A 26,758-nucleotide genomic window follows, 5' to 3' on the forward strand; every position below is an offset into this window, starting at 1 on the left:
ATGGTGCTAGTCGTAAAGAACCTGCCTGCCAATGCAGAACTGCCAGAGACAAGGGTTCTATCCCTGGGTCAGGAAGATCCCCTGCAGGAGGGCATGGCAACCCACTCCTATATTCTTGCCTGCATGGACAGAGGAGCCTGGTGGCTACAATCCATAGGGTCACAAAGAGTCTGACACGACTGAAGTGACTGAGCACTCTGCCTAAATCTGAAACATGATTACATGTTCTCTGAGTACTTCTTTCCTTCCCCCTTTTCCCTGCTTAAAATTCACAACAAATATTTTAAACTTTCAGCCAGCTCTTCAGAGAAACTAACAAAAACCAAACCAAACAAGCATTTAAAGACAAAAAGAAATGATTACCTGACTGCAGAAGGCCCCTCTTCTGAGAAACAGTTCTTCCACTCTCCCAACCAATCCCCTGTGTCTTTATCAAACACTTGAAGTCTTTTATTGCCTCGGTCAGCCACCCACACCTGCAAATGCAGAAAGACAGTGACCGGAGAATGTCCACATCATAATGAAAACGAAGGAAAAAGAAGAGGGGGAGAGAATGATTTTATTTTCAGCAGTTTCATAAGCACTCCCATCGAGGACTTAGAGGACCCCAAAGAAGAGCATGTTAAAGCCCCATTTTCAGATAAGAAATTCAACTGCAGAAAGGTTAAATACTTTGGAGTCAGCTTACAATAGATGGGAAAGCCACACGTGGCCTTGACCCAAAGCCTAGCATGTTCTGGCTGCTATGCTAAGCATCTGGCTAGCTAAACAGCTGAACACTCCACTGTCATGCAGAGGATCAGGAGACACTGAGAAGCAGTCATTCACTCACTCCTCTAACAAGTGTCTGCTATCACCGAGTCCCTCCAGCCTCCTAGTTCCTGGGTCAGCCAACGAGATCAAGATGTGGAAAACCAGGCCGCATCCTTAGGGGCTGAGGCCAGTGGGAAGCCAGCTGTTCACTTGTACCGCATCCTTAAACTTCCACCCAATTTACGAGGGTTTGTTCAAAGTGCCAAAGCACTTAAAGAGGAAGCTTGAGAGATTTTAGTGACATATAAAGCATGACAACAGTAGGTTCCATTTAGGTTTGCGACAGGCTGTCTTGAGTTCTTCAGGGAACTGTTACTGTAATACAGGAAGGTAGACTGGCTCTAAGTGACGTTTAGTGTACTGGGTTTGATGTATACAACCCATGGCATACATACAGTGAAATGGATTTTGTTTTTTGTTTTGTTTTCTCCTTCATCTTTTGGCTGCCCCAAATAGCATGTGGGTTCCCAGTTCCCCAACCAGGGATCAAACCTACACCCCCTGTATTTGCGGCATGGAGGACTAACGACTGGATGGCCAGGGAAGTCTCAGTGAAATGGTTTTTAGTGACATGTGCCCAGGGCTGCAGAGCTATGTAGGAGAGCACGTGGGTATACCCAGTCCTGGAGGAACAGCCCAGATGCCCTGAGATACACACATTCACTAACATACACACACATCCAGGCGTGCAGACAGGCATATGTACACCAAGATCCATATATATTGATACATGCCCCACCCCCATATAATCAGACAGTCCAAACACAGAGATCAGACCATATATTTACCCGACCAGTGGTATCCACTGTAACACTGTGGGGTATATTGAACTTAGCAGGTCCTGTTCCATTTTCTCCATGCAGCCAAAGGATCATAAAATCTATAAATGGTAAACACATCTGGTCGGTACAATATGTAGAATGCCTTATGCATTAGCATGTTATATTGTATGTCATGAGTTACAAACTATTCAAGTACACCCTGAGCTGATTATGCCTTCTTGGCTTTCTGTTTATGTAAATCTGTCTAATGTATATGCTTTAAAAAAAAATTCCTTCTCTGTTTCAAGCAATCTGCTTCTTCAATGGCTTTCTCCACTTAAATTTTTCATAACCCAAATATCATTGTTTAGGGTTCATGCCAACCTCTCCTTCAAATTGGTTCCCCCTCATAATCAATGTTATTTGGTATTACCTTGTCTCTGAGCTTACAAACTACAATTTCACAGGTGGCCATTTTTAATGCCCCTGTATCATACTGAAGATGTCCCTCTCGCCCCCACCCCCCAAAAAAAGAGACACGCCCAAGTCTCAAATCTCCAAAGGTGTGAATGTGACCTTATTGGAAACCGGGCCTTTGCAGATACAGTTAAGGATCCTGAGGTGGAGATTATGGATTTAGAGTGGACCCAGTGACCAGTGCCCTTATAAGAGAAAGGGGAGGTGTGAAGATGCAGGGGCACACAGAGAAGGCAATGTGAAGACAGAGGCGCTGACCGAAGCTCTGCTCAGTGTCAGACAAATGAGACCCAACTAACTGAGCGATACTCTTAGACCACCACACAAAACTAAGCCACGTACCTTGGGACAATTTGATCAACCTGTTATTCAATCCTCCATCTCCATCCACAATGTAAATATCTCCTGTGTCGTCTACATGTAATTCCGCAGGGTTATCAAACTGCAGGGGGTTCAAACCAGTGCCTTTTTTGCCTGGGGTCCCCAAAACTTGAACAAGATCACCAAAGGAATTGTATTTTTTAATAGTATGGCCATAGAATCCTATAAAGACAAACACGCGTATTTCACAAATATAACCACTGCACAAACATTTACATTTTTCAAGTAAGCTGAGGGCAAAAAATTTGACAAAATTAAACAGCAATAAAAAGTTTAAATGCTAATAATTAAATATATTTGACAAGCAACAAAGCTTCATTGGTTATAGCCAAATCTATTCACAGATTAGAATCTCATGTACTCCAAAATTAAGTAGATTCTAAATAAAATAAATACAACCAAAGCGAACTGACTCCTAAAACAGAAGGCTCATGATGTAAAAGTATTGGTACATGACTTTTTTAATCTTATGACTTTCAATAAACATTATTTGGACAACAAAATCAAGCTACATCTATACATATAACTGAATCACTTTGCTGTACACCTGAAACTAACAGAACATTGTTAATCAACTATACTCAGGTGTAAAATTTAAAAAGAAAAAGGAATCATAAAAAAAGAAAATCAAGAAGAACTTGAACAACTTATATCTGAAAACTGTTATTTCAGTTACTCATGGGCACATCTCCAGTTTCAGTAGCTCAATGAAAAAGTTCTTTATAATACAGACATATATATCTATTTTCATGCTAATTTTTTAAAGCTTTTTTTTAAACTGAAGTAACATTGGCTTATAACAATACTGACTTTTTTTAAGCCACATTTTCTCCAAGTGGAAACAAATACAAAATTTAACCCATTAGCTTTTCTTTCCTAAATAAGGAATAAATCTTTCCATAGAGTTAAAATTATCTTACAAGCAAAGCATAAGCTGGAGTATTAATAAACAAGGAAAAACCATAAAGTGGTTAACAGAAACCAACTTGAAGGCATATCAAGACCAACTTAATTGGTATGCATTCAAATGATAAACTGGAAACAATGTGAATCAGCTTGCATTACATCCTATCTTGACTTATTATTATACTTCTTTTGGAGACTTGAGCTAAACTTTGTAGCAATAATTGAGAGCAAAACAGTAAAGAAAACAAACTTCAAAGTCTCTAAGGAATTGGAAAAAGGATACCAGTAAATAGTGGCTTTTTTTTTTAATGGCTAACATGCAGCCATGTTTTAACTAAAGAGCATTTATTCTTTGAAATATAGGAAGAAATAGAAAAACTGTCTTCAGATCTGTGCATGGAAAAACAAGCTATAATGGAAAGAATGAAAGCAAACTGTGTGTTCTTTTTATTTCTGGGAACCAGTGAAGTATTTTATAAAAAAAGGATCACATGAATGGAAGGAAGTAAAAAGTAAAGGCCTCCTTTTAACTGTGAATCCTGAAAAAGGGGAAAAAAAAAAAGAAGCAAAAATAGTCAAACTTCAATAAGGTCTAACAATGAGCTCAGAAGTAACCAAGATTTTCTGATTTAATCAAAATCTTACCATCCAAAATATAGCTTGAAATAAAGGACTCACGGACTAAGGCTCAGAAATCTTCTGGGTACTGAGAACAGATATGGTTAGTGCACTGTTCTCAAAACCTGAGACCTCTTTAATTCCAAAATGGTATCTGAATTAACCCAAAGTGGGGAAACAGAATGACCTTCAAGCCATGAACTTATCTGGCACAAGACTAGAAATATTTTCTTTAAGATCTCTTTCTTTCCTGAAATAATACCAGCTTATCTCTTGAATCATCTTATCTTAAATCACAAGCACAGGCAACAGCTATCTCTGAACACTTATCTCACAGCTGTAACTTCAACTGTGCTTACTTTGGCAGCATGTGTGTGTCCTAGGTCACTTCAGTCATGTCTGACTCTCTGCAACTCTATGGACTGTAGCTCATCAGGCTCCCTGGTCCATGGGATTCTCCAGACAAGAATACTGGAGTGGGTTGCCATGCCCTCCCCCAGGGGATCTTCCTACCTTACGGATCAAACCCGAGTCTCTTATGTCTCCTGCATCGACAGGTGGGTTCTTTACTACTAGCACCGCCTGCACACTCTACTAAAATTATTTAATGGAAAGGTTTCAGACATGCTAAAGTCAGCAGGACTTCAGAAGCATTCACACCACCAGCAGTTTCTGCAAATCTTACACTCTGGGCAAGAAAGCAGTTCTGGTTTCTCAGCAGAATCTCTCAGACAAGTGGTAAAAGAAAACAACAGGCAAAGACCCCATTTATTAGCTTTTAGAGACTACCATTTTATTTGGCTTCACAGAAATAGTCTAAGAAGAGCAACTGATATTTTAACATGCGAAAGTCCCGTGACAAATTAAAGGAAAGATCACAATAATGATAGCCTCCTTGTTACATGTCTCAATTATACATAACAACGATATAAAAATTTAGAAAGGCGATTTCACAAATCACTGAAGAAATTACAAATAGATTCGGCCACTGTGATTTTAAAATGGACAAGCAAGAAGATGGGCAAAGAGGAGGTTTCTAGCAAGATAATTTAAGAGATATTACTACACATACCACTTCCTACATCCGTGATCCAGACGGATTTTTCCTGTGGTGTACTGGCCGCAAATATACCATGAGGTGTGTCAACTGTATAATTCCAGGATCGTAGGAAATATCCATCCTCTGTGAACACTAATACCTTTGGGATGTTATCCCCTCTCTGAAGGTATACAAAAATAACTGCTTAGATAGGATCAGTTTTAAGGAAGCAATCATTATTTTCACAACGAGAAACAGAAGTCAAAGGTTAACCAAGAAATGACATAATGTTTACAAAACCAATCAATATTAACCTCTATCAAGCTCAAAACCAAAACACTAACTTTAACTTAAAAAAACAAACTCCACAATTGGAGTAACATAAACCTACATAGATACTTAGTACAGTAACATAGGAAAGCTGTTTTCTTTGCGTTCATAACTTTAAAAACAAAAATCCCAGTTTTACTTACCTGGCCTACATAAACCAATCCGTTGAGGGAGTCAACTGCGACACAAAATGTTGCTCCAGTGAAGTATTCTGAATACTTCGGCCAATCCACATCCAGCCGGTAAAGAATCTCCTCAGCTCTCCAGGAAATTTTAAAAGCCAAGTGCAGATGTGGTGGGAGCTGGGGAGGAAAAGAAAATAAGGAAACTGAGTGTGTACTTACCTGGTGGCTCAGACAGTAAAGAATCCGTCTGCAATGCAGGAGACCAAGGTTCTTTCCCTGGATGGGGCCTGGAGAATCCCATGGACGGAGGAGCCCAGCTGGCTACAGTCCATGAGGTCGCAAAGAGTCAGACACGACCGAACACACACACCACATAACAAACTTTTTAACGCTAAGGGGCAACACGTCGGCGGTTCGGCCGCAGATGCAGTTTTGTGACGAGCCAGTGAGAGAACCAGCTCCATCTCCATCCCAAGACCACCTCCCAAGAATGCTGCTACCCGAGAAGCCATTTCCTAACCATCCAGCTCACCCGAGAGGCACAGAACCGCGAATGCAAAACCAGAAGCGCTAGGAAGAAGCCAGCGCCGGCTATGCAGACCCAGAATCTCGTCATGACCAGACGGGAAGACTGGCGAGGGAGGACTGGCAAGCGGCTGGGGGCCGAAGGACAGCCTCAGGCAGTTGGTGGCCGCAGTGAGCTCTTAGGTCCAAAGCGCCTACCCGGGATGCCCGAGGTTTCAGAACCAAAAAGCACCGAACACCAGAGCGAAACACAGTCCCCACTGGGACTCCGCCTTCCCTCCGCCTTCCCAGCGCGTTCGCTCCCCGCTTACGCGTCACAAGCCCCGGGCTTACCACGTGACCGCCCTTCCGCCCATCCTAGCTGTGGACCTTTCCAATCCACCAAGTCGGGGTGCTGGTGGATATGCCTTAACCACTCGACTCATATTCTTTTACATTCGGACTTACCAATCAAAACCGAGTACAATCAAACTCTAGAATTAAGGGCGTGACCCTCCAAAAATAACTTTCAGGCTTTGGGAAGGACTTCTACGGCATCTAATTCCGAGACGTACAGGCATCTGTCAGGGACACCTACATTCCCACACCAGGACCCCTTCTTGGGCTCTCGGATAGAGGGGCCTAATCTGGCGGCGCAGAGTTGAGTTGACTCGGGCGCGACGGGATCCATCGAAGGTCCCCTACGAGCCGGGGGAAGCCGTGGGGGTAACCAGGAAGCGCTCCCGGCGCTGTTGGCGCTGCGGTGTTCGGGAGCCCCCCTACCCGAGACCGTGACCCCCATCGCTCGGCTCCCGGTGCTCGCCGGCCGCCGGCCCGCTCCCGGAAGCGGTGGCAGCTGGTAACAAAGAGCCGGCCAGGCCGCCACTGCCCGGGCTGCGGGACCCAGGAGTCCGGCGGTAGCTACGGGGAGTGAGCGAGAGCTGGGCCATGAGGCCAGCTTCGCGGCGGTGAGGGGCAGCCGAGGCGCTGGTGCGGGCCGAGAAGCCGGTGCCTCCCTCCTCGCCGGCCACAGGATTCGGGGCGCGGGTGCCTCTGCTTCTCGGGCCGCTACCTCCAGGAAGGCTGCTTCCCCGATCTTCTTCCGGCGGCGCCTGGCCTTGCGCTGCGGGGACAGACGCTCTGCCTCGGGCCGCCGAACGCCGGGTTTTCTCTGCGGGACTCAGAGGACCCGGCTCTTCCCCGAGCGGTCCTGAAGCTTTGTGTAAAGAAGCCGGGGAAGCCTGAGGGGTTTTGTTTTGTTTTGTTTTTAATAAAAAGTTTTTATAAGTCCCCATTTTTAGAAATTTTTGTAGACTTTGAAGTCCTCTACCTCTTGCGCATCCTTCCTCCTGCTCCTCGAGTCTTTTTCCTTAGCTGGAAACATTTTTTACTCTCGGAGCGGACCGGGGATGATCGTTTTGTAATTGAAACTGTAACTGTTAAAACCTCGTCGAGATTGTAGTCAAGATGGACAAAAAATCCTTTGAAATGGTGCTGGATGAAATTAGAAAGGTAATTGCACTTAATTCCTTCAATCTTCTGAGTTACGAATTCTCATGATTTGTTCTCTTTAGGGGACTGCGAGCAGATTGTGTAAAATACGGATATAAGGATTGCAAAACTGGTTGGAATTTTAACGTCTAGGGGTAGGAGTTTATATCTTGATACATTTCACGATACGAAACGGAGATTTTTGCTAACTTCAAACTGCTCGAAAATCAGACCGGTATTGCGGAGCATATATTTAGAGTCCTCGGTTCCCAAGCCCGCCCTACAAATCTTGAATCACTGTAGTTTTGGATAAGTGATTTCGTATTTCTGAACCGATTTCCTCATCTTTCAGTAAGATCGACTGAAAACTAAAAATACGTAGAAAGTTTATTTAACGGTGGTTATGATGACAGGATTTTTAAGTTTGAGTGTAAGCAGACTGTATTTGTTGCCTCGGCAGGACAAAATTAGTATCCTAATAAAAAGTGTGGCATTAAGCTTAAAGGCAGATTCTTAGGAATGGGCTTCAATAACTCGCATTTCAAAACTTTTTTCCTTCTTCTTGCCAGGTTTTTGCTTCGTTTTGAGACTATTGTAGCCTACATCCCACCAGACAGCAAAAAATTTAAAAAAATTGGAATGTAGCCTTGAGGCTTAACAGTATTTTAAGCGCAAAAAGTTAAGCCTTTACAAAATTAAACCTGAAAATACTGACAAACCATTCATATGTTAATACAGGGTCCTTTGCTTAGAATGTCAGGGCTGTTTCCTCGCCATTTTCATATTTTCAAGACCCTTGATTGAGGGGGAAAGACTTGTTACCTTATGCACTGGTGATTATTATTTATTTCAGAGTATGAAATTATTAATAAAATTGCCTGTTTTTCTTCATTCTGTATAAAGCAAAATGCTGTTTTCCTTCATCCTTTGTAAATTTTTTTTTCAAATTTGCATGTTAGGCTACATTTGTAATGCTATTGAGTATTCTTTTTTTGAATCAAAATAAAATTTCTGCTTTTGCAAATCCAATTTGCCCAATAAAAATCTGCAATAAAAGGTCAGCCTGCTGAGTACATACTTAGAATTTGCCACAATTTGTTAATGAGCTGATGTTTAACTACTGTCTATGAGAAAACAATTTGTTCAGGGAGAGGAGTCGATTTCTTTTGGAAGCTCTAGGGTGTCGGTTTGTATATTCTCTCCCTGCTAAATTGTGGAAAGATGACATGGTAAATACTAATGAAAGGAATAGGAACTTTTCTAGAGATTAAAGTCAAATTCATAACATAAGTCCCTTATTTCTGGTCTGAAATCAAGATGTATCTTTTTCTGCCTGTGCCAAATAATTAGATACATCAACATAGTACTAGGTTATTAAAATAGGATAAAAATATAGTGTATCTAAGTATGAGAGTTACTGTTGGCTTTTCAAAATTGCTCTCAGACTTTGTAAGTCAGTTTAAACCAGGTAATCTGTTCCTGAGTGTTACCATTATGTCTGTAGGTAATACTAGCTGTCACTACTGTCATTTAAAAACAAAGGCATGTAAGAAGACACTAGAAAAAGAAATAGGAAGAAGAAAGGAGGGGGGAAAGCAATATGTAATCTGCTTTCTAAGAAGAGGCTAATAATAATATTCATTATTGAGCACTTAGAGGGTGCTTGTTCCAAGTACTTCCTCCATGCGTTATTTGATTTAATCTGCCGAATAGCTCTGGAGATGTGAGTTCTATACCCCTCATTTTACAGATGGCACTTCTAGTCTCTGGAGGTTAACTAGCCAGCTCAAAGTTACCCAACTGATAAGGGAGGGGGTTCAGTGTTCAAGGTCAGGGGTTCTGACTCCAGCTATGGTGTTGTGCCTGGGGATACAGCTGGGCCTCTCCAGTGCTGATAAAAGAATTAAGACATGACTTGGCATCAACACAGTCCAGGATTTGGGCCAGAAACTTGCTCTTGATTGTGTCCAGTAATAGCAATAATAAACTCCCAAGAGTACATTATCCAGAATCCCATTCCCTTCCCTTTTTCATGAAAATTCAACTACTGAGCTCCCTGCATGTTTCTTTGTTGACTGGTCCTGGTGTTCTAGCAGCATGATGCATGTAGAAAGTACAATTATGATTGCTCTGGAATGAATGCAAAGGGATTAGTTCATTTTGGGGGGGGGGTATGATTGACCATATTTTTATATGCTAGAAAGTACTATATACTAGTACTGTCCATATTTCTATATACTAGAAAGTGACCCCTACAGTAAATCTAGTTACGATCTGGCACCATACAAAGGGGATTAGTGGATTTTTAATGAGTGGTTGTTACCAGATTGTGATAGTCTGCTATTTCCATCTCTAAGCTTAGCATGTAGTTGCCAGGAGAATCATACATGATTTCCTGTGGCTCTAGATGGTGCTGGGTCAAGGCCATGAACTTCTCTCTGACCTTGTGTCACATTTACTCTATCCTGAGGTGGGAGTGATTGGTGTTCGCTTCTGTGGGTGAAGAGGCTCTCAGGGCGATTAAAATACCCCCCAGAGACCACACTGCCAGTTAGTGGCAGGCACACGGGTTGGCGTCTGGGTTCCTATCAGTAGAAACACTGAGAGCCTGGACTAGACCTTGTTTTACGCATGTTTCTCTATCAGTGCATATAGTTGCGCAATAAATAAGTATCTGCTGAATGAGTAATGGCTAGTACATTTAACTTTAAAAATGATGGTTTGGTTGAATTTGGGGTGATTTAAAACTGCAATCACTTTTACAGGAATACTTAATTTCTATTAATGTAGAATCTTATCTGTTACAATTCTATTCCCTTCCTTTGTAGGAGTGAGTAGGGAGGCCAGGGGTTTTCCTGGTGTCTAATTGTATCCCTAACAGCATATAACCCCAAAGGTAGAATGTCACATCACCATGGTGACTTTATCAGCCTCCTTGTCTCAGGGCTACTGAAGGTCTGCCGCTGTTTGAGTTGCATAGGCAACTTTCATGTATGCATATTGCTGTTCTGCTTACATATATTTATTCTGTTTTTCTGTGTTTTTAGGCTGTTTTGACAGAGTACAAATTAAAAGCGATTGAATATGTACACGGATATTTCTCTAGTGAACAGGTATTCTTTTGTTTATTTAAGCAAAAGCTTTTTTTTTTTAATATATTTTTTTAACAGTGATGTTCTGATTAGTGCCTTTACTTATTTACCTACTGATCAAGTTCAGAATTGCTTTTACTTTGTTGCTCTGTTTATTCAGGAACTTTAGAAGCTTTCGGTTTTAACAGAAAACTTTACATAATTTATAGTTGGCATATTTTATAAGCATACCCACTTTCATCACGACATCATATGCTAAAATGATTTAAAAATGCAGTGTCTGAAAAACACAGTTCAAAGTGTTTATATTCTGAGCACAGTATCATGTCTGTAAACTTCTAACAGTTAACATACCCAAATTTGTACAGTGTTTATGAGTCAGTAATTGCAGAATTCACTGCAATTTATACAACTTGGAACAAATGGTGATATATGTTCTTATGTGAAGCCACGAATAAGAAAAAAAATAGTGTCTAATAAGTAGTTTCTGTATCTTCCAGAAGACTGATATTATCAGTGGGATTGTTTAGTGGAAACTTTCAGCCAACTTTAGGAGTTTGCTGATTTTGAAAAATAAGTTTGCGTGTATATACACACATGCAGAGACAGCTGGATTTCCAAGGAATACTTGGAAAATACTTGATAGAGATATGAAGCAGAAATAGAAATGTGCATCTGGAGAACAGTTCTGGGAAATGGTGGGAACATGAGTAAGGTAGACAGTAGGTGAAACTGTAGATTGTGTTAGAAAGTAAATGCCCCAACTTTTCATCTCTTTCTCAAGACTTTCAAAACTGGAATAACATTAAGCCTGTAGTTCTGCCTCCTAAATTCCTGAGAGCTACTCTGTGATTTGCACATGTTGCTACCTGTTTAATGAGTGGTTTCCAGATGTCCCATAACTTTTCACAGTGCTTTTTTTTTTAAACTTAAATGTTTCAGGAAGATTTGTAATTTCACATAGCTGATAGCTTTTCTTTCCTTCTCTTGTATGTGTTTCTGTGTATACATGTGAAATTTTGTAGAAAACTTCCCATAGTAGAAATTCAGTGACTTTGCTACAGTCATTAAAAATTTTATCAAGCTATTTCCCAAGTGTGATCTCATAAACCTACTTATTATAATGAATATCTCCCATCCTGTATCATACATGATAGTTTATAAAGTTTTATGGTTGGTGTAGTCCCAGGTAGCATTCACTGTATTTAGTAAAAACGTTATTCCCATAAAAGTAAGGACATGCTCTCTTACCAAGTTGTATAGAAAGTACACACAATAACTGGTTGCTACTTATGTATCTCTCAGTGAGGAGGGAGAAGTATTTTTACTCTTCTTTACATACCACCCCATTTTCTAGTGTTAACTTTGCTTTGTGGAATAATTGAACCCATAACATTTTGAGGAACTCAGTAAAATAATTCATTAACCCGGATTTCATTATCCTCTCATCCTGAGTCTTTGTTGTTGTTCCCTTTGGGGTGTCCTTGGAGGCGGTGAACCCGGAGACTGCGGTGCTGTGGTTTCTGTGCAGCTCTCCCTGGCCATGGCACAGTGTCTCCCTCATTCACTTGAACTTGGCTGGTGGGAGTACGAGAGAGCCTGGCTGGCTGTGCTCTCAAAGTGACTTACTATTTAGAAGCTGCTGGCGTGATTCAGGGTAATTCTCACCTTTTTAGAGACTAGATCTGTGGTCTAAATCAGAATAGTATGCTCTCCACATCTGAGTTAGAGAGTGGAAGCTAGTGGACCACCACTAAACCACACCACTGAAGACCTTTTTCTATGATTAAAACTGTCCTTCTCCACTAAATGTTTTAAAGCTTTCCATTCATCCTATATCTTTATGTTCCTGAGAGAACATTTTATGTCCATCTAGTACTTTTCCAACTTTCTTTTTCTCCAGGTACTTTCTTCTTTCCCTGCCTTGTACATTCCTTTATTCTAGACCAGTGCTGTCCAAGACTGCGTGTAGCAGTGGGAATGCTCTCTCTCTGCACTAACCACGACGGTAGCTACCAGCTTCACACGGCTGTTGAGCCCTCCCTTACCATGTGGCTTATGCCAGTAAGGAACTGAGTTTTCTCTTTGATTTGGTTTCAGTTGATTTAAATGTAAGTAGCTGCACGTGGCTACTCCGTCTCAGAGTCTAAACTCTGGTGTCATGCTTATGCCTTGTCATCTGGGCCCCAGCAGCACACTTTGAATAGCGATTCAGAGTACAGAAATAAATCTTGTAGAAATGTTTGCAAACAAGTTGTCAGTAGAGCTAAATTAGTTCTTTGCTTTTCAGGTGGTTGATTTACTGAGATATTTCTCCTGGGCGGAGCCTCAGTTGAAGGCAATGAAAGCATTACAGCATGTAAGTAATTTATTTTTCCTTAGAATGTAGGATTTTAAGTATTTTGAATTCTCTCCTCGTATTCTGTAATTCATCTCAAGTTGCAATTTGTTTGCTTTAGTTGCAGGCACTAAATTCCGTTATACTTTATTCAAAAATAACTATGTTAAAAACATTAAAGCTTCCCAAATTGTAAAATTCAGTCATATGTACTATACTGTTAAATTGTACAGAGTTCTAATTGGCAGATTGGAGTAGAAAATATTTATAGGCAAGCAAAACATAAGATTCAAATTCATAAGTATTTTTATTTTGGAGAAGGCAATGGCACCCCACTCCAGTGCTCTTGCCTGGAAAATCCCATGGATGGAGGAGCCTGGAAGGCTGCAGTCCATGGGGTCTCGAAGAGTCGGACACGACTGATCGACTTCACTTTCACGCATTGGAGAAAGAAATGGCAACCCACTCCAGTGTTCTTGCCTGGAGAATCCCAGGGACGGGGCAGCCTGGTAGGCTGCCGTCTATGGGGTTGCACAGAGTCAGACACGACTGAAGCGACTTAGCAGCAGCAGCATTTTTATTTACTTCTGTTTTTGTGTGTCTTCACCTTCCTGTATTTAGTCTTAGAAGAATAGTCAGACTGATCTATGCCTGCATTTTTTTAGACCAGTGCTGTCCAAATGACCTTTCAGTGACAATACAAATGTTCTGTATCTGCTCTATCCAATATGGTAACCACTGGCCACATGCGTTTTTTGTTTACTTAAAATGTGTCATCTGTCTGAGGAATGGTATTTTGAAGGTGTTTGATTTTCATGTAAGCAAGCAACATGTCTAGTGGCTACCATATGGATGGCACAGTGCTAGAGCCTAGATTTTCAGAGGCTCTGAAGTCAAATGGGGTCTGGCTGTATAGAGGATTTTCCTGGGAGTATCAGGCACTGCTAGCTTTAAAGAAATCGGCTGATCTTGAGGGCTTCCCAGTGGCTTAGTGGTAAAGAATCCATGTGCCAGTGCAGGAGAAGCTGGTTTGATTCCTGGGTTGAAAGATCCCCTGGAGGAGGGCATGGCAACCCATTCCAGTATTTTTGCCTGGAAAATCCCATGGACAGAAGGGCCTGAAGGGCTACAGTCCATGAGGTTGCAAAGAGTCGGCACAACTGAGTGAGCACACAGGCACATACAGATCCTTATCTTCCTAAACTAATTTGCTTAAGGAAGTGTCTGGGTCTGTTAGTGCTTCTTCTCTTTAACAATAGCTTTTTTTCTGCTTTATTTAAAAAAAGAAAAGATTGTCTCACTAATTCACCTATCAGCAAGGGTTGAAAAATCTTTCTCTAAGGACCAAAGAAAAGGAGAGCAAAGCAGAGAGCTTCTGTAAAAAATACTGTTGGGGACCTTGGCTTATTTTATCAGAACAGCAAACTCATGACAAAGCTCTGAAGCCAGCTTGCCTATCCACCCACCTTAGAATTAAAACTCAGAAGTGGGAATGCTTCACAGGCACACCTTCATGCACTTAGAGACAAAATCAGTCTGATTTCACTGTGTTCATACTGAAGACTGACTTTGACGATTAGGTTACGTTCTGGACATTTTCATAAATGAGCTACAGCAGTAGATCCAAGGTCTTCAGAAATATATAATAAACTTACATATAAGGAAATCAATCTTTTGCAGATATGTAACCGTCCGATAAAACTTTTAGATGTCCGTTTACAAACACGTAAGGGAGCATGCAGTTTTACCAATTCTTTTGGTGATAACAGGTTCAGTTCAGTTCAGTCCCTCAGTAGTGTCCGACTCTTTGCGACCCCATGAATCGCAGCACGCCAGGCCTCCCTGTCCATCACCAACTCCCGGAGTTCACTCAGACTCACGTCCATCGAGTCAGTGATGCCATCCAGCCATCTCATCCTCTGTTGTCCCCTTCTCCTCTTGCCCCCAATCCCTCCCAGCATCAGAGTCTTTTCCAATGAGTCAACTCTTTGCATGAGGTGGCCAAAGTACTGGAGTTTCAGCTTCAGCATCATTCCCTCCAAAGAAATCCCAGGGCTGATCTCCTTCAGAATGGACTGGTTGGATCTCCTTGCAGTCCAAGGGACTCTCAAGAGTCTTCAATAGTGTTTAAAAACAACTTCAGTTGATTTGATGACACCACCCTTATGGCAGAAAGTGAAGAGGAACTAAAAAGCCTCTTGATGAAAGTGAAAGAGGAGAGTGAAAAAGTTGGCTTAAAGCTCAAAAACTAAGATCACGGCATCTGGTCCCATTACTTCATGGGAAATAGATGGGGAAACAGTGTCAGACTTTATTTTTTGGGGCTCCAAAATCACTGCAGATGGTGATTGCAGCCATGAAATTAAAAGACGCTTCCTCCTTGGAAGGAAAGTTATGACCAACCTAGATAGCATATTGAAAAGCAGAGATATTACTTTGCCAACAAAGGTCCATCTAGTCAAGGCTATGGTTTTTCCAGTAGTCATGTATGGATGTGAGAGTTGGACTGTGAAGAAGGCTGAGCGCCGAAGAATTGATGCTTTTGAACTTTGAACATCAATAAGAATTGATGCTTATGTAAGTGGTGTTGGAGAAGACTCTTGAGAGTCCCTTGGACTGCAAGGAGATCCAACCAGTCCATCCTAAAGGAGACCAGTCCTGGGTGATCATTGGAAGGACTGATGCTAAAGCTGAAACTCCAGTACTTTGGCCACCTCATGTGAAGAGTTGACTCATTGGAAAAGACCCTGATGCTGGGAGGGATTGGGGGCAGGAGGAGAAGGGGACGACAGAGGATGAGATGGCTGGATGGCATCACTGACTCGATGGACGTGAGTCTGAGTGAACTTCGGGAGTTGGTGATGGATAGGGAGGCCTGGCGTGCTGCGATTCATGGGGTCACAAGGAGTCGGACACAACTGAGCGACTGATCTGATCTGATCCCCTAATGGTGTGATTGGAGTACCTTTTTTTAATAACACTATTCAGTACCTTGGACTTCACTAGAAGTGCTAATTGTGACATAACCTAGCACTGCAACTGAGAAATTACGATTGTTTTCTAACTTTTCAAGCAATGTGTCTCCCTTATTTGTAAATAGCCTCTTTTTATATAGCCTTTCTGAGGAAAGTAGAATATATATATATTTTTTAATAGATGAACATGTTGAGAGATGTGGATAAGAAAGAGCACATAGGAGAACTTAGTTCTTCAATTAAAGTAATTACATTGAAAAAGCCTAGTTTTAATCCACATAGTTGTTAGGGCTTACTTTTGATTAAGCAGCTTTCATCTCATATTTATATTAAGAACATTTAATTACAGTACCCCCCACCCCCAAAAGGCAGATTCTGGCATGAAAATTTCTCATGTTGAAAGTAGAATTATTTTTTTTTATTAATAGAAAATGGTGGCTGTTCACCCAGGAGAAGTGGTCAATATACTCAACTGTTTCACCTTCAGTAAAGACAAACTAGTTGCTCTTGAACTGTTAGCTTCGTAAGTATTTCTTCTTCTTTTTACTCAGAGAAAAATTTGGAAAACTTTTCAAACATCTTTTAACTCATTAGTGTATGTTAATGTGTCAGAATTATATTGGTAAATGGAACTAATGAAATGTATGAAAGCATAGAGCTGAATTCTTATATCTAAGTAGCTAGTGTGCTTATTACACATGATTATAAACTTGTAAAATTAGTGGGGCTTATTGAGTTTAATTATTTTGATTTGGCTGCATATCGGTGACTTGCTTTGCCTTCCCATTGGGAATAACTTGAGAGGCTTGTTGGTAAATCCAGAGGACGTATGGCTAGATGGGTTTTCCACGTTCTGACAGTGTATATATTTTTTTGCTTCCTATACACTTATTCTCTCTGGATCTTGTTTTCCTCAATTGTGAAAATAAGGATCTTATCTACGTGGTAGGGATGCAGATTTTTAATACTATAAAATTTAAAACACCCAGCACAGCATTTGAGAAATGATTGTGAAATAAATTTGAGAAATGAATGTTAGAGAAAAGGAACCTACTCTCCTATAATGTATTTATGAGAGTCTATAAATTGCTATGTATTTCCAGCACATGCAGTTTTTAAGTCCCTAATATATTTATAAATGACCACAAAAACACAAATTTAAAATAAAACATAAGATAAAACTTCATTTTTAGATCAACCTTGATTTTTATGCATTTTGCACAGGGGTTTGTTTTATTGCCATTAGCTCTCCTGACACAGACAGGGTAGATTTGCAAGAATCTCAAAATAGTGATTTTTTTTTTTAATTTGAAATATTGCTTTGTTACTTTCAAGTAGCCAGATAAACATCATTCAGTTACTATATGTACCGTATTTATATAAACATGTTAATTACACTCATCAATCAAAACTGAATAACCATACTCTTCTTGTTACATCATGGAAAAAAGCTTACTCACATATATCTGTGTATAAATGTGTGTGTCCAGGTTCTTAAATGAAAAGCTAAATTGTATTTCCTTGGTAGAAACATTGTTGACGCACAGAATTCTCGTCCCATTGAAGATTTGTTCAGGATAAATATGTCTGAGAAGAAACGGTGTAAGAGGGTGCTTGAACAGGTAATTTCTTCAAGATTGCTATGTAAGTGTTACGTGGTTTTCCTGAATGCTGATGAAAAAAACGGTACCGATCTTATTACTGTGCTAACTTTTGATGAATAACCTGACTGCTGTTCTGTGATGGGTTAATAATGACAGCCCTGCAGTCTGTGGCGGGGAACTAGAGCTTTTAGGGGTGAGAGGGGAACACTGGGGTGTGAAGAGATGGCTTGAGAGTGAGAAGCCAGTGGCGCCTCAGTATGAGCCTCATGGGGTGTTTTTCTCAGTCCCTTGGTAGCTCTGCCATGTCTCCAAGCTTTTGTCTTTATGTGTTTAGGAGGAACTGACTCAGATGGTAAAGAATCTGCCTGCAGTGCAGGAGACCTGGGTTCGATCCCTTGGTCGGAAAGATCCCCTGGAGAAGGAAATGGCAAACTCATTCCAGTATTCTTGCCTGGAAAAATCCCATGGACAGAGGAGCCTGGCGGGCCACCGTCCATGGGGTCACAAGAGTCAGACACCACTTAGCAACTAAACCACCACCAGGAACTTGACTTATTTGTCATCGGGCTTATTTTCATCAAACTTATAAAAGATGAATAATTATAAGGCTAAATTCCAGTTTGTTCATTTAAAGTCTCTAATAGTGGGAGAAGTCGTACTTGTCCAAGTCTAGAAAACTTGATTCGTCATTGAAGGTAGTTATTTCTTAGGATTTTGCCAGGTGGAAACTGGATTAGAGGTTAGAAACCTGCTCGAGGAGGGCATGGACTGTTCCCCCAGGAGCTGCAGCCCAGTCGTATTTAGTCCTTGCACACAATTTATAGAATCCATCGTGAAGAGATCTTTGGGTAGGAGTCTACTAGTTGCAACGATAAAAACATTCGGTTACCATTTAAATAATTGCATTTAAGTGAAGTGATTTTACTTACTAATTTTAGTCATGGTCACCAGTGGAAGTGCTGACTGATGTATGAACAGATTGAATGTGATGCTCTTCCTTAATCCATCTTATTTAGCAGGGCTTCCCAATATCCAGAATGCTAAATTTTGTGAGTTTATTTTATTTTTTTTTTAACAATCCTCCTCTTTGTTATGTTACAGGCTTTCAAAGGGGGCTGCAAAGCTCCTCATGCGATGATATCTTCTTGTGGAACAATCCCAGGAAATCCATATCCCAAAGGAAAACCTAGTCGCATCAATGGAATTTTCCCAGTAAGCACACTTGTGTGGCTCCATGTGCAACTTCTTTGTATAAAATTGAGCACAGTTATGGTATTTAAAGAAAATGCCAGTTGTTGATGCTTCTACAAAGTAAAGGAATTTTACTATGTCAGCAACATAATTCATAGATTTACCACTGAAAGAAAGCTCATACATAAGCTATATTAAAATATTTCTGTAAAATATACAGAACAACAAGCTAGACAGAAAAGAGAGTGATTTGGTTTTGACTTGTTTTGCCAAGTATTTTAGAAGCACTGATTTACATGTAATAAAGGACTATTTCTCAGATTCTCAGTATTCTTCAAACAGTTTCACACTTGTGTGTTTGGGAAATCCTGCATGCAGTGTCTCCTTTTTGGAGAATCACATTGCATAATAAAGTCTCTGAGAAGTCCCACAAGAAAGACACTTATTTTTATGTCACCCAGTGTTCCTCAGATTTCTTTATGAAATAATTTTTTCAAAGAATGGTGTATTTTTAATGGCAATGTGACAAATAGCCTTAAAACTTAGTGGATTGAAACAATAAACATTTAGTGTCTCATGCAGTTTCTCTGGACCAGAAATCTAGGAATAGCTTAGTTTGTTTGGTTCTGGCTCAGGGTTTCTCATGAGGCTGCAGTCATCTGATCACTTGATTGGAGCATGAGCCTGAGCTTCCAAGGTGAGTCACGAACCTAGCAAATTAGTGTTGAGGTTGGCAGGCGGGTGGGGGGTCTTTGTTCCTTGACATAAGGACATTTCCCTAGTGCTGCTCAAATACCTCTAAACACGGCAGCTGACTTCCATCAGAGCAGGTAGTCCTGGAGATGGCCGGCAGAGGCCATGTTGTCTGTTATGGCTCAGTCTTGGGAGTCAAATGCCCTCAGTTCTGGAACATCCTGTTTGTTACATGGGTCAGTCCTGTTCATGTAGGGGGCTGCACAGGGACACGTAGGAGCTGAGGATCACTGGGAGCCACCTTGGAAACTAGCTCCAAACTAGTGTGTACCGCTTAGAACACAAACTATTGGGGGACACATTGTAATAGGGTATCAGCTTATTTTCGTCTGTTAATTAGAGCAGTCTCGCGTGAAGTCAGTATAAGCGATCACACTTAATAGTTACAGAGAACACCATTTCTTATTACTTATTTTCAACTGTAATATAAGTACTGTTTTTGATTCTTTGAGCATCAGACACTGTAGCACTGGAGCTCTCTCTGGCTGCTCCTACTGTGCAATGAAAAAATTAGAACATACTTCTCCTCCTCTGTCTCCCCATGTGTATTGTGTGTTTCCTTGAACCTCTGTACATGTTATGAGGGCTGCATCAGGATCATGAGCCAGAGCAGGACTGGGGCTGTGCTCCATCCTTACACTCCTGCCAAGTTATGTCCTTTCTTCAGGGTAGCACAGCAAGGGTCTGGATTTGTTTTATTTTTGCTTTCGGGTTTGTATGGGTTTTGTTTTGTTTTTAATCTCAGTTATCTTTCCTTCTTTTTCTTTTTTTTGAAATAGGGAACCCCTTTGAAGAAAGATGGTGAGGACTGTTCCAATGAAGGCAAAGGAATAGCCGCACGGATTCTTGGACCATCCAAACCAGTATGTTTAGAAAAGAAGTGACAGAACAAGTCTTGATGCTTATATCTCGTTTTCTGTCTATTCAAAGCATAAATTTCATTTTTTGTTGGGCAGTCTAAAGTGCAGTAGAAACTCGAGGATAGTGAATGGGTTCCTAGGGAAATACACTGCAATTGGTTAGCAGTGTTAAAGGCCCCTTTGAGGATTAATGGCATATTTGAAAGGTAGACCAGTTGAACTGCTATTAGTGTTTTTTTTTTTTTTGCAGCCATATTCAGCAGTTCGCTTGGAGACGTGGAGAGTTCACTTTAACTAAGGTTGACCTACAAGACCTTTTAGAACACCCAAATGAGATGTCCTTTTCATTATAGGGGACTGGAATGCAAAAGTAGGAAGTCAAGAAACACCTGGAGTAACAGGCAAATTTGGCCTTGAAATACAGATTGAAGCAGGACAAAGGCTAATAGAGTTTTGCCAAGAGAATGCACTGGTCATAGCAAACACCCTCTTCCAACAACAGAAGAGAAGACTCTATGCATGGACATCACCAGATGGTCAACACCAAAGTCAGATTGATTATATTCTTTGCAGCTAAAGATGGAGAAGCTCTATACAGTCAGCAAAAACAAGACCAGGAGCTGACTGTGGCTCAGATCATGAACTCCTTATTGCCAAATTCAGACTTAAATTGAAGTAAGTAGGGAAAACCCTAGACCATTCAGGTATGACCTAAATCAAATCCCTTATGATTATACAGTGGAAGTGAGAAATAGATTTAAGGGCCTAGATCTGATAGAGTGCCTGATGAACTATGGACGGAGGTTCATGACATTGTACAGGAGACAGGGATCAAGATCATCCCCATGGAAAAGAAATGCAAAAAAGCAAAATGGCTGTCTGAGGAGGCCTTACAAATAGCTGTGAAAAGAAGAGAAGCGAAAAGCAAAGGAGAAAAGGAAAGATATAAGCATCTGAATGCAGAGTTCCAAAGAATAGCAAAGAGAGATAAGAAAGCCTTCCTCAGCGATCAATGCAAAGAAATAGAGGAAAACAACAGAATGGGAAAGACTGGAGATCTCTTCAAGAAAACTAGAGATACCAAGGGAAAATTTCATGCAAAGATGGGCTTGATAAAGGACAGAAATGGTAGGGACCTAACAGAAGCAGAAGATATTAAGAAGAGGTGGCAAGAATACACAGAAGAACGGTACAAAAAAGATCTTCATGACCCAGATAATCACTATGGTGTGATCACTCACCTAGAGCCAGACATCCTGGAATGTGAAGTCAAGTGGGCCTTAGAAAGCATCACTAGGAAGAAAGCTAGTGGAGGTGAAAGAGATGGGAATACCAGACCACCTGACCTGCCTCTTGAGAAACCTATATGCAGGTTAGGAAGCAACAGAACTGGACATGGAACAACAGACTGGTTCCAAATAGGAAAAGGAGTACGTCAAGGCTGTATATTGTCACCCTGCTTATTTAACTTATATGCAGAGTACATCATGAGAAACGCTGGGCTGGAAGAAGCACAAGCTAGAATCAAAATTGCCGGGAGAAATATCAATAACCTCAGATATGCAGATGACACCACCCTTATGGCAGAAAGTGAAGAGGAACTAAAAAGCCTCTTGATGAAAGTGAAAGAGGAGAGTGAAAAAGTTGGCTTAAAGTTCAACATTCAGAAGGTGAAGATCATGGCATCCGGTCCCATCACTTCATGGCAAATAGATGGGGAAACAGTGTCAGGCTTTATTTTTTGGGGCTCCAAAATCACTGCAGATGGTGATTGCAGCCATAAAATTAGAAGACACTTCCTCCTTGGAAGGAAAGTTATGACCAACCTAGATAGCATATTGAAAAGCAGAGACGTTACTTTGCCAATAAAAGTCTGTCTAGTCAAGGCTATGGTTTTTCCAGTAGTCATGTATGGATGTGAGAGTTGGACTGTGAAGAAAGCTGAGCACCGAAGAATTGATGCTTTTGAACTGTGGTGTTGGAGAAGACTCTTGAGAGTCCCTTGGGCTGCAAGGAGGTCCAACCAGTCCATCCTAAAGGAGACCAGTCCTGGGTGATCATTGGAAGGACTGATGCTAAAGTTGAAACTCCAGTACTTTGGCCACCTCATGCGAAGAGTTGACTCATTGGAAAAGACCTTGATGCCGGGAGGGATTGGGGGCAGGAGGAGAAGGGGACGACAGAGGATGAGATGGCTGGATGGCATCACCAACTTGATAGACATGAGTTTGAGTGAACTCCGGGAATTGGTGATGGATAGGATGGCCTGGTGTGCTGCGATTCATGGGGTCACAAAGAGTCGAACACTACTGAGCAACTGAACTGAACTGAACTGAGCTGAAGGTTGAGGTATGATGGCTGGATTAGTGTTAGTGAAGTGGGAATGGAGCCAGGAGGTAGATCGTATTTTCAAGGAAGTGATTGGAATATAAACTGAGCAGGAGAAGACAACCTCGTGAGTTGAAGGATTGTACTATGAGAGGCCAACACACAGCCGCCTTGCAGTCCTGGCTGCCCACCTGACAGGAACTTGGGTGGCTGTTGTTTACAGTAAAATAGTCACAGATCATAGTCCTTGCACAGAACCAGCACATTATCCAGGGCTGCCATTAAGAGTGCTGGAGAGAGTCTGGGTTCCTCACTCCAGGGCATCCCGTCTGCTCCAAGATGTGGGTGCCAGCCCCCTCGAGGGGGTGTGTGTGCTCCCTTATCCTCTGCATCTCTGTAGTTACAGTTGCAGCATGTGGCCTAGCTTTGCTTACCTCGGGTCCTCTGGAGACCAGCTCTTTGAATGTTCTTTCATACCTTTGTCCTGTACACTCTAAAATGGAAGATTTGTGGATTCAAAACGTAAAAAGACTAAGCTACTGAATTCATAATTCCAGTCTGCATTCTACTAGAGTTGCCAGAATGCCAAATGCCAAAGGAAACAGTGCTTGTTTCTTTCAAAAAGAGAAAAGGGGTTACGAACAAGATGACTTTCCAGGAGGATGTGGGAAGTCCTTGAGCAGCTGAGACTCCAAAACTTGGTGGGTTTTTTGTGTTCCATGGGAGGAGACAGGAATCCTTGGATTAACCTAAACTGGGTCAGAGAAGAATTTGCTGTTCAGGATGAGGTTGGCCTTTTGTTGGAGATGATCTGCAACTGAAATAAAAAATTAACACCTCTACACCAGACCAAATGGAGTTGAGTTTGAGCAAACTCCAGGAGATGGTGAAGGACAGGGAAGCCTGGCGGGTCGCAGTCCATGGGGTCGCAACGAGTCGCACGTGACTGAGCGACTGAACGACAGCAACAGCAGCAGCAGTCTTTGGCAGGATCTCTCTTTGGACTTTAATAGGAGCCACATTTATTAAGCAAAGAAATTTCCCTCCTTTGTGCTATTTGTTAGTGCAGTGGCATTTGATATGCTGGGGCATTTTTGTCCTCTTAGACCTAAGTGTTTTGAAAGACAAGTTGTATTTTGTTTTGCCAGGAGACGGCTTCCTTGATATTCTGCTAACTGCTGTACTTTCCCCTCTCATTCTAGCCTCCTTCAACATACAATCCACATAAACCTGTTCCTTACCCGATACCTCCATGCCGACCACACGCAACTATTGCACCAAGTAAGGAGCTCTTTCAGAGTTCACTTTTTTTCCTTTTTGCTCTTTATTTATTAAGTTGAAAGTAAAGGTTGGTATATATACTCTGGAAATCTGGAGCACTCATGAAATATGCTGTGCTGAGCTTTCCTTTGCCCACAGTTGGTTACTCTAGGGTGTTGGTCTACAACAGTGCAGAGGACTAAGAGGATTAATATCTCATTTAGGATATTTTCCTTTTGATAAATTAATTATAGATTTTTTTTTCATTGTTAATTATTTATATAAGCTTTTGCTTATGGGTAAATCATCTTGAATCCCTTTTTTGATAGTTGGTATTCGAAGACATCATTAGTGCATTTAACTTGAAAGGGCCAAGTGTGTGTGCTTGACATAAAAGGCAAATCATACATGTCTGGCAGGTTCTGCCCACCGTGCCCTTCAGTGAGTTAGGCCTGGAGTGAGCCTGCACTGGGAAAGAGAAGTCTCTGCTGGTCTCATTCGATCTCACTCTTCACCCAAGCCTCCATGTAAAACGCAACTGTACTAGATGACACAGTTTTAGAAATAAAGTAGGTGGCTGTGTCAATACATCTTGAACTCGGAATGATGCTAAATTGTACATTTTTTTTTCTATTATATTTTTATTTTAGGTGCTTATAACAATGCAGGTCTGGTACCGTTAGCCAACGTCATAGCTCCAGGAGTGCCCCCGCCACCTCCATATACTCCTAATCCAGTAGCAGCAGGTAAAATCAGGTTGTTATGGGGTGTTAAAAGGCAATAACTTTCTCACCTTACATTCAGGGGGACAGATGTGTGGTGTGGTGTTGTCCTAACAGGGAGCACAGCCCCCAAGCCTGCTGATGGAGCCGAGTGTGTGACATCCAGGCTCCACTAGAGTGGTCCACATGCAACAGATTTCTGTGTGTTAATTTTGTAGCCTGCAGCTTTACCAAATCCACTGATGAATTCTGGTCATCTTCTGGTAGCATCTTTAGGATCAGCATCTATGTAGGGTCTTCTGTGTATAGTAAGTATCATGTCATCTGCAATCATTGACAGTTTAACAACTTCTTTTCCAACTGGGATTCCCTTTACTTCTTTTTCTTCTCTGATTGCCATGGCTAGGACTTCCAAAACTATATTGAATAAAAGTGGAGAGAGTGGACATCCTCATCTTGTTCCTGATCTTAGAGGAAATGGTTTCAGCTTTTCACCATGGAGTATGAGGTTAGCTATAGGTTTGTAGCATATGGCCTTTATTATGTTGAGGTAAGTGTGAACATGACCAGGCCGTAGAAACAGGAACCATTTCTCCTGAGTAGGATGCTGACAGGCAGTGGAAGAGCATCACTGACCTGGCGAGTGTCGCTGTTAGGGCACCTTGTGTCTGCCGTGGGGAGGAAAGGCTTGTTAGAAGGTGCTCAGAAGCGCTGAGCCTGCCCACACGCTTTCCAGGCCAGCCTTTCCTTTGGGCCCATTGGGCACTCAGGATATGAAGTGTAAATGTTTTTTTCTATCTTGTCAAATTGTTCCCCCAAAAGACTGCACCTGTTTTTACCAGCCAGTGAGGGTATATGAGCATACCATTTCTCACACCCTTTTGAAATGGAATGATAACAGGTTTTTTGTTTTACTTTTGGCCAATCTGATACACTGATTCAGCTGATGCCTTCTTTTATCTGTCTTTTACAAAAGTTCATTTCATTCAGCTATTTGATTTGACTCTCCTGAATTTTGTCTTGTTTAGGAAACCCTTCCCCAACCCAGTAGTGCAGCAACATCTATATTCTCTAATTACTGTTGTAATGATTGTTTTTAAGTGTATAGCTTTTCATTTACTTGCCATTTATTTCTGTATGTGTGTAGGGTAGGGCTAGAACTGAAATTAAGTTCTGTCTTAATTTACTTTTGCCCTTCCCCAAGATTCAGAGTTACTTACTAATGTTTAATAAATTCATTTTTCCAAAGTCAGAATGGCTTTGGTGTTTGCCACTGAGTACTCTGATTAAAGTTGCAAAATCTTTTTTCTAAAATCTGTCATTTTATTTCTTGCCCTTATTCACAGTATGTTTTAACCTTAGGGTTTTACATTTTTGTGTAGACAGACAGACAGACAGAGGTTGTGAAAGAAGAGCTGGAACCGTGTTACCTTAGCTCAGGTATTCTTAACCCTAAGTAGTTAGGCCAGGTAGTCTGGGTCTTTTAAGATTCCTACTCCATCTGGAATTCATTTTCATGTGGGGTGAAGTAGAGGGTTATCTTAATTTTTTTTTCCAGACAGTAGTCGGTCCGTCCATGCCAGCACTCTTTATTAACTAATCTGTTTTCCCTGCTGCTTTGAAATAATACGTTTATCTTAAGTTTTCATTTACACACATGGCTCTAATTCTGGGCTCTTTATTCTGTTCCAATCTAGTTACTTTATGTTGCGATGATACCATATTGATTTAATTAGCAGATTTACAGTGTATTCTGACATCTGATAAAGCTAGCTTTCTCTCACTGTATTTTCGTTATCTTTCTTACCCACTTTTGGAAATTGATTCTTCCATGTGAACTTTTAAGATCACCTTATGCAATTAGAAAAGAGTTGAATTTATGTATTTATAGTTATATAGTAATTTGGAGAGATGACTTTTTTATGATATTAAATTTTACCATTTAATTATATATATATATGTGTGTCTTTAAATCATGGCAAGTGGTAGTGTTTTTTCAGGCCTTATGTTATTGCTTGCAATAAGTGTTTTTTGGCGTGGGAGAGGTTTATTTGAGTTATAGCTGATTTACAATGTGTTAATTTCTGCTTCTTTCAAGAAGATTTTGTAGTTTTCTTCATATAGGTTTTTTGCCTTAGGTTTGTATCTAGGAATTTTAGAGGAATTTTTTTGTTACAATTATAAATGGAT

The 26,758-nt window shown here is 41.0% G+C and overlaps 2 protein-coding genes across 3 annotated transcripts in view; one reads left to right on the top strand and one right to left on the bottom strand.

The window, feature by feature from the left end:
• Positions 1-6,291, bottom strand: part of NHLRC3 (NHL repeat containing 3) — a 46,676-nt gene extending 40,385 nt beyond the window's left edge. For both annotated transcript variants that reach the window (XM_055542310.1, XM_055542309.1), the window contains exons 1-6: positions 5,983-6,291; positions 5,469-5,627; positions 5,029-5,176; positions 2,394-2,594; positions 1,602-1,693; positions 364-476 (exon numbers count right to left, since the gene is read on the bottom strand). In XM_055542310.1, the coding sequence (XP_055398285.1) occupies positions 364-476; positions 1,602-1,693; positions 2,394-2,594; positions 5,029-5,176; positions 5,469-5,627; positions 5,983-6,066 (797 nt within the window). In that variant the 5' untranslated portion in view covers positions 6,067-6,291. The remainder of the gene's footprint in view (positions 1-363; positions 477-1,601; positions 1,694-2,393; positions 2,595-5,028; positions 5,177-5,468; positions 5,628-5,982) is intronic.
• A 253-nt stretch (positions 6,292-6,544) lies between these two features.
• The window catches only part of PROSER1 (proline and serine rich 1), a 30,321-nt gene continuing 10,107 nt past the window's right edge, over positions 6,545-26,758 (top strand). Inside the window, exons 1-9 of the mRNA XM_055542308.1 lie at positions 6,545-7,466; positions 10,493-10,558; positions 12,828-12,896; positions 16,279-16,373; positions 17,379-17,472; positions 18,556-18,666; positions 20,178-20,261; positions 23,789-23,867; positions 24,497-24,592. Coding sequence (XP_055398283.1) covers positions 7,422-7,466; positions 10,493-10,558; positions 12,828-12,896; positions 16,279-16,373; positions 17,379-17,472; positions 18,556-18,666; positions 20,178-20,261; positions 23,789-23,867; positions 24,497-24,592 — 739 coding nt within the window. The 5' untranslated portion in view covers positions 6,545-7,421. The remainder of the gene's footprint in view (positions 7,467-10,492; positions 10,559-12,827; positions 12,897-16,278; positions 16,374-17,378; positions 17,473-18,555; positions 18,667-20,177; positions 20,262-23,788; positions 23,868-24,496; positions 24,593-26,758) is intronic.

The sequence above is a fragment of the Bubalus kerabau genome, chromosome 12, assembly GCF_029407905.1.
Source record: "Bubalus kerabau isolate K-KA32 ecotype Philippines breed swamp buffalo chromosome 12, PCC_UOA_SB_1v2, whole genome shotgun sequence".
NCBI lineage: Eukaryota > Metazoa > Chordata > Mammalia > Artiodactyla > Bovidae > Bubalus > Bubalus kerabau.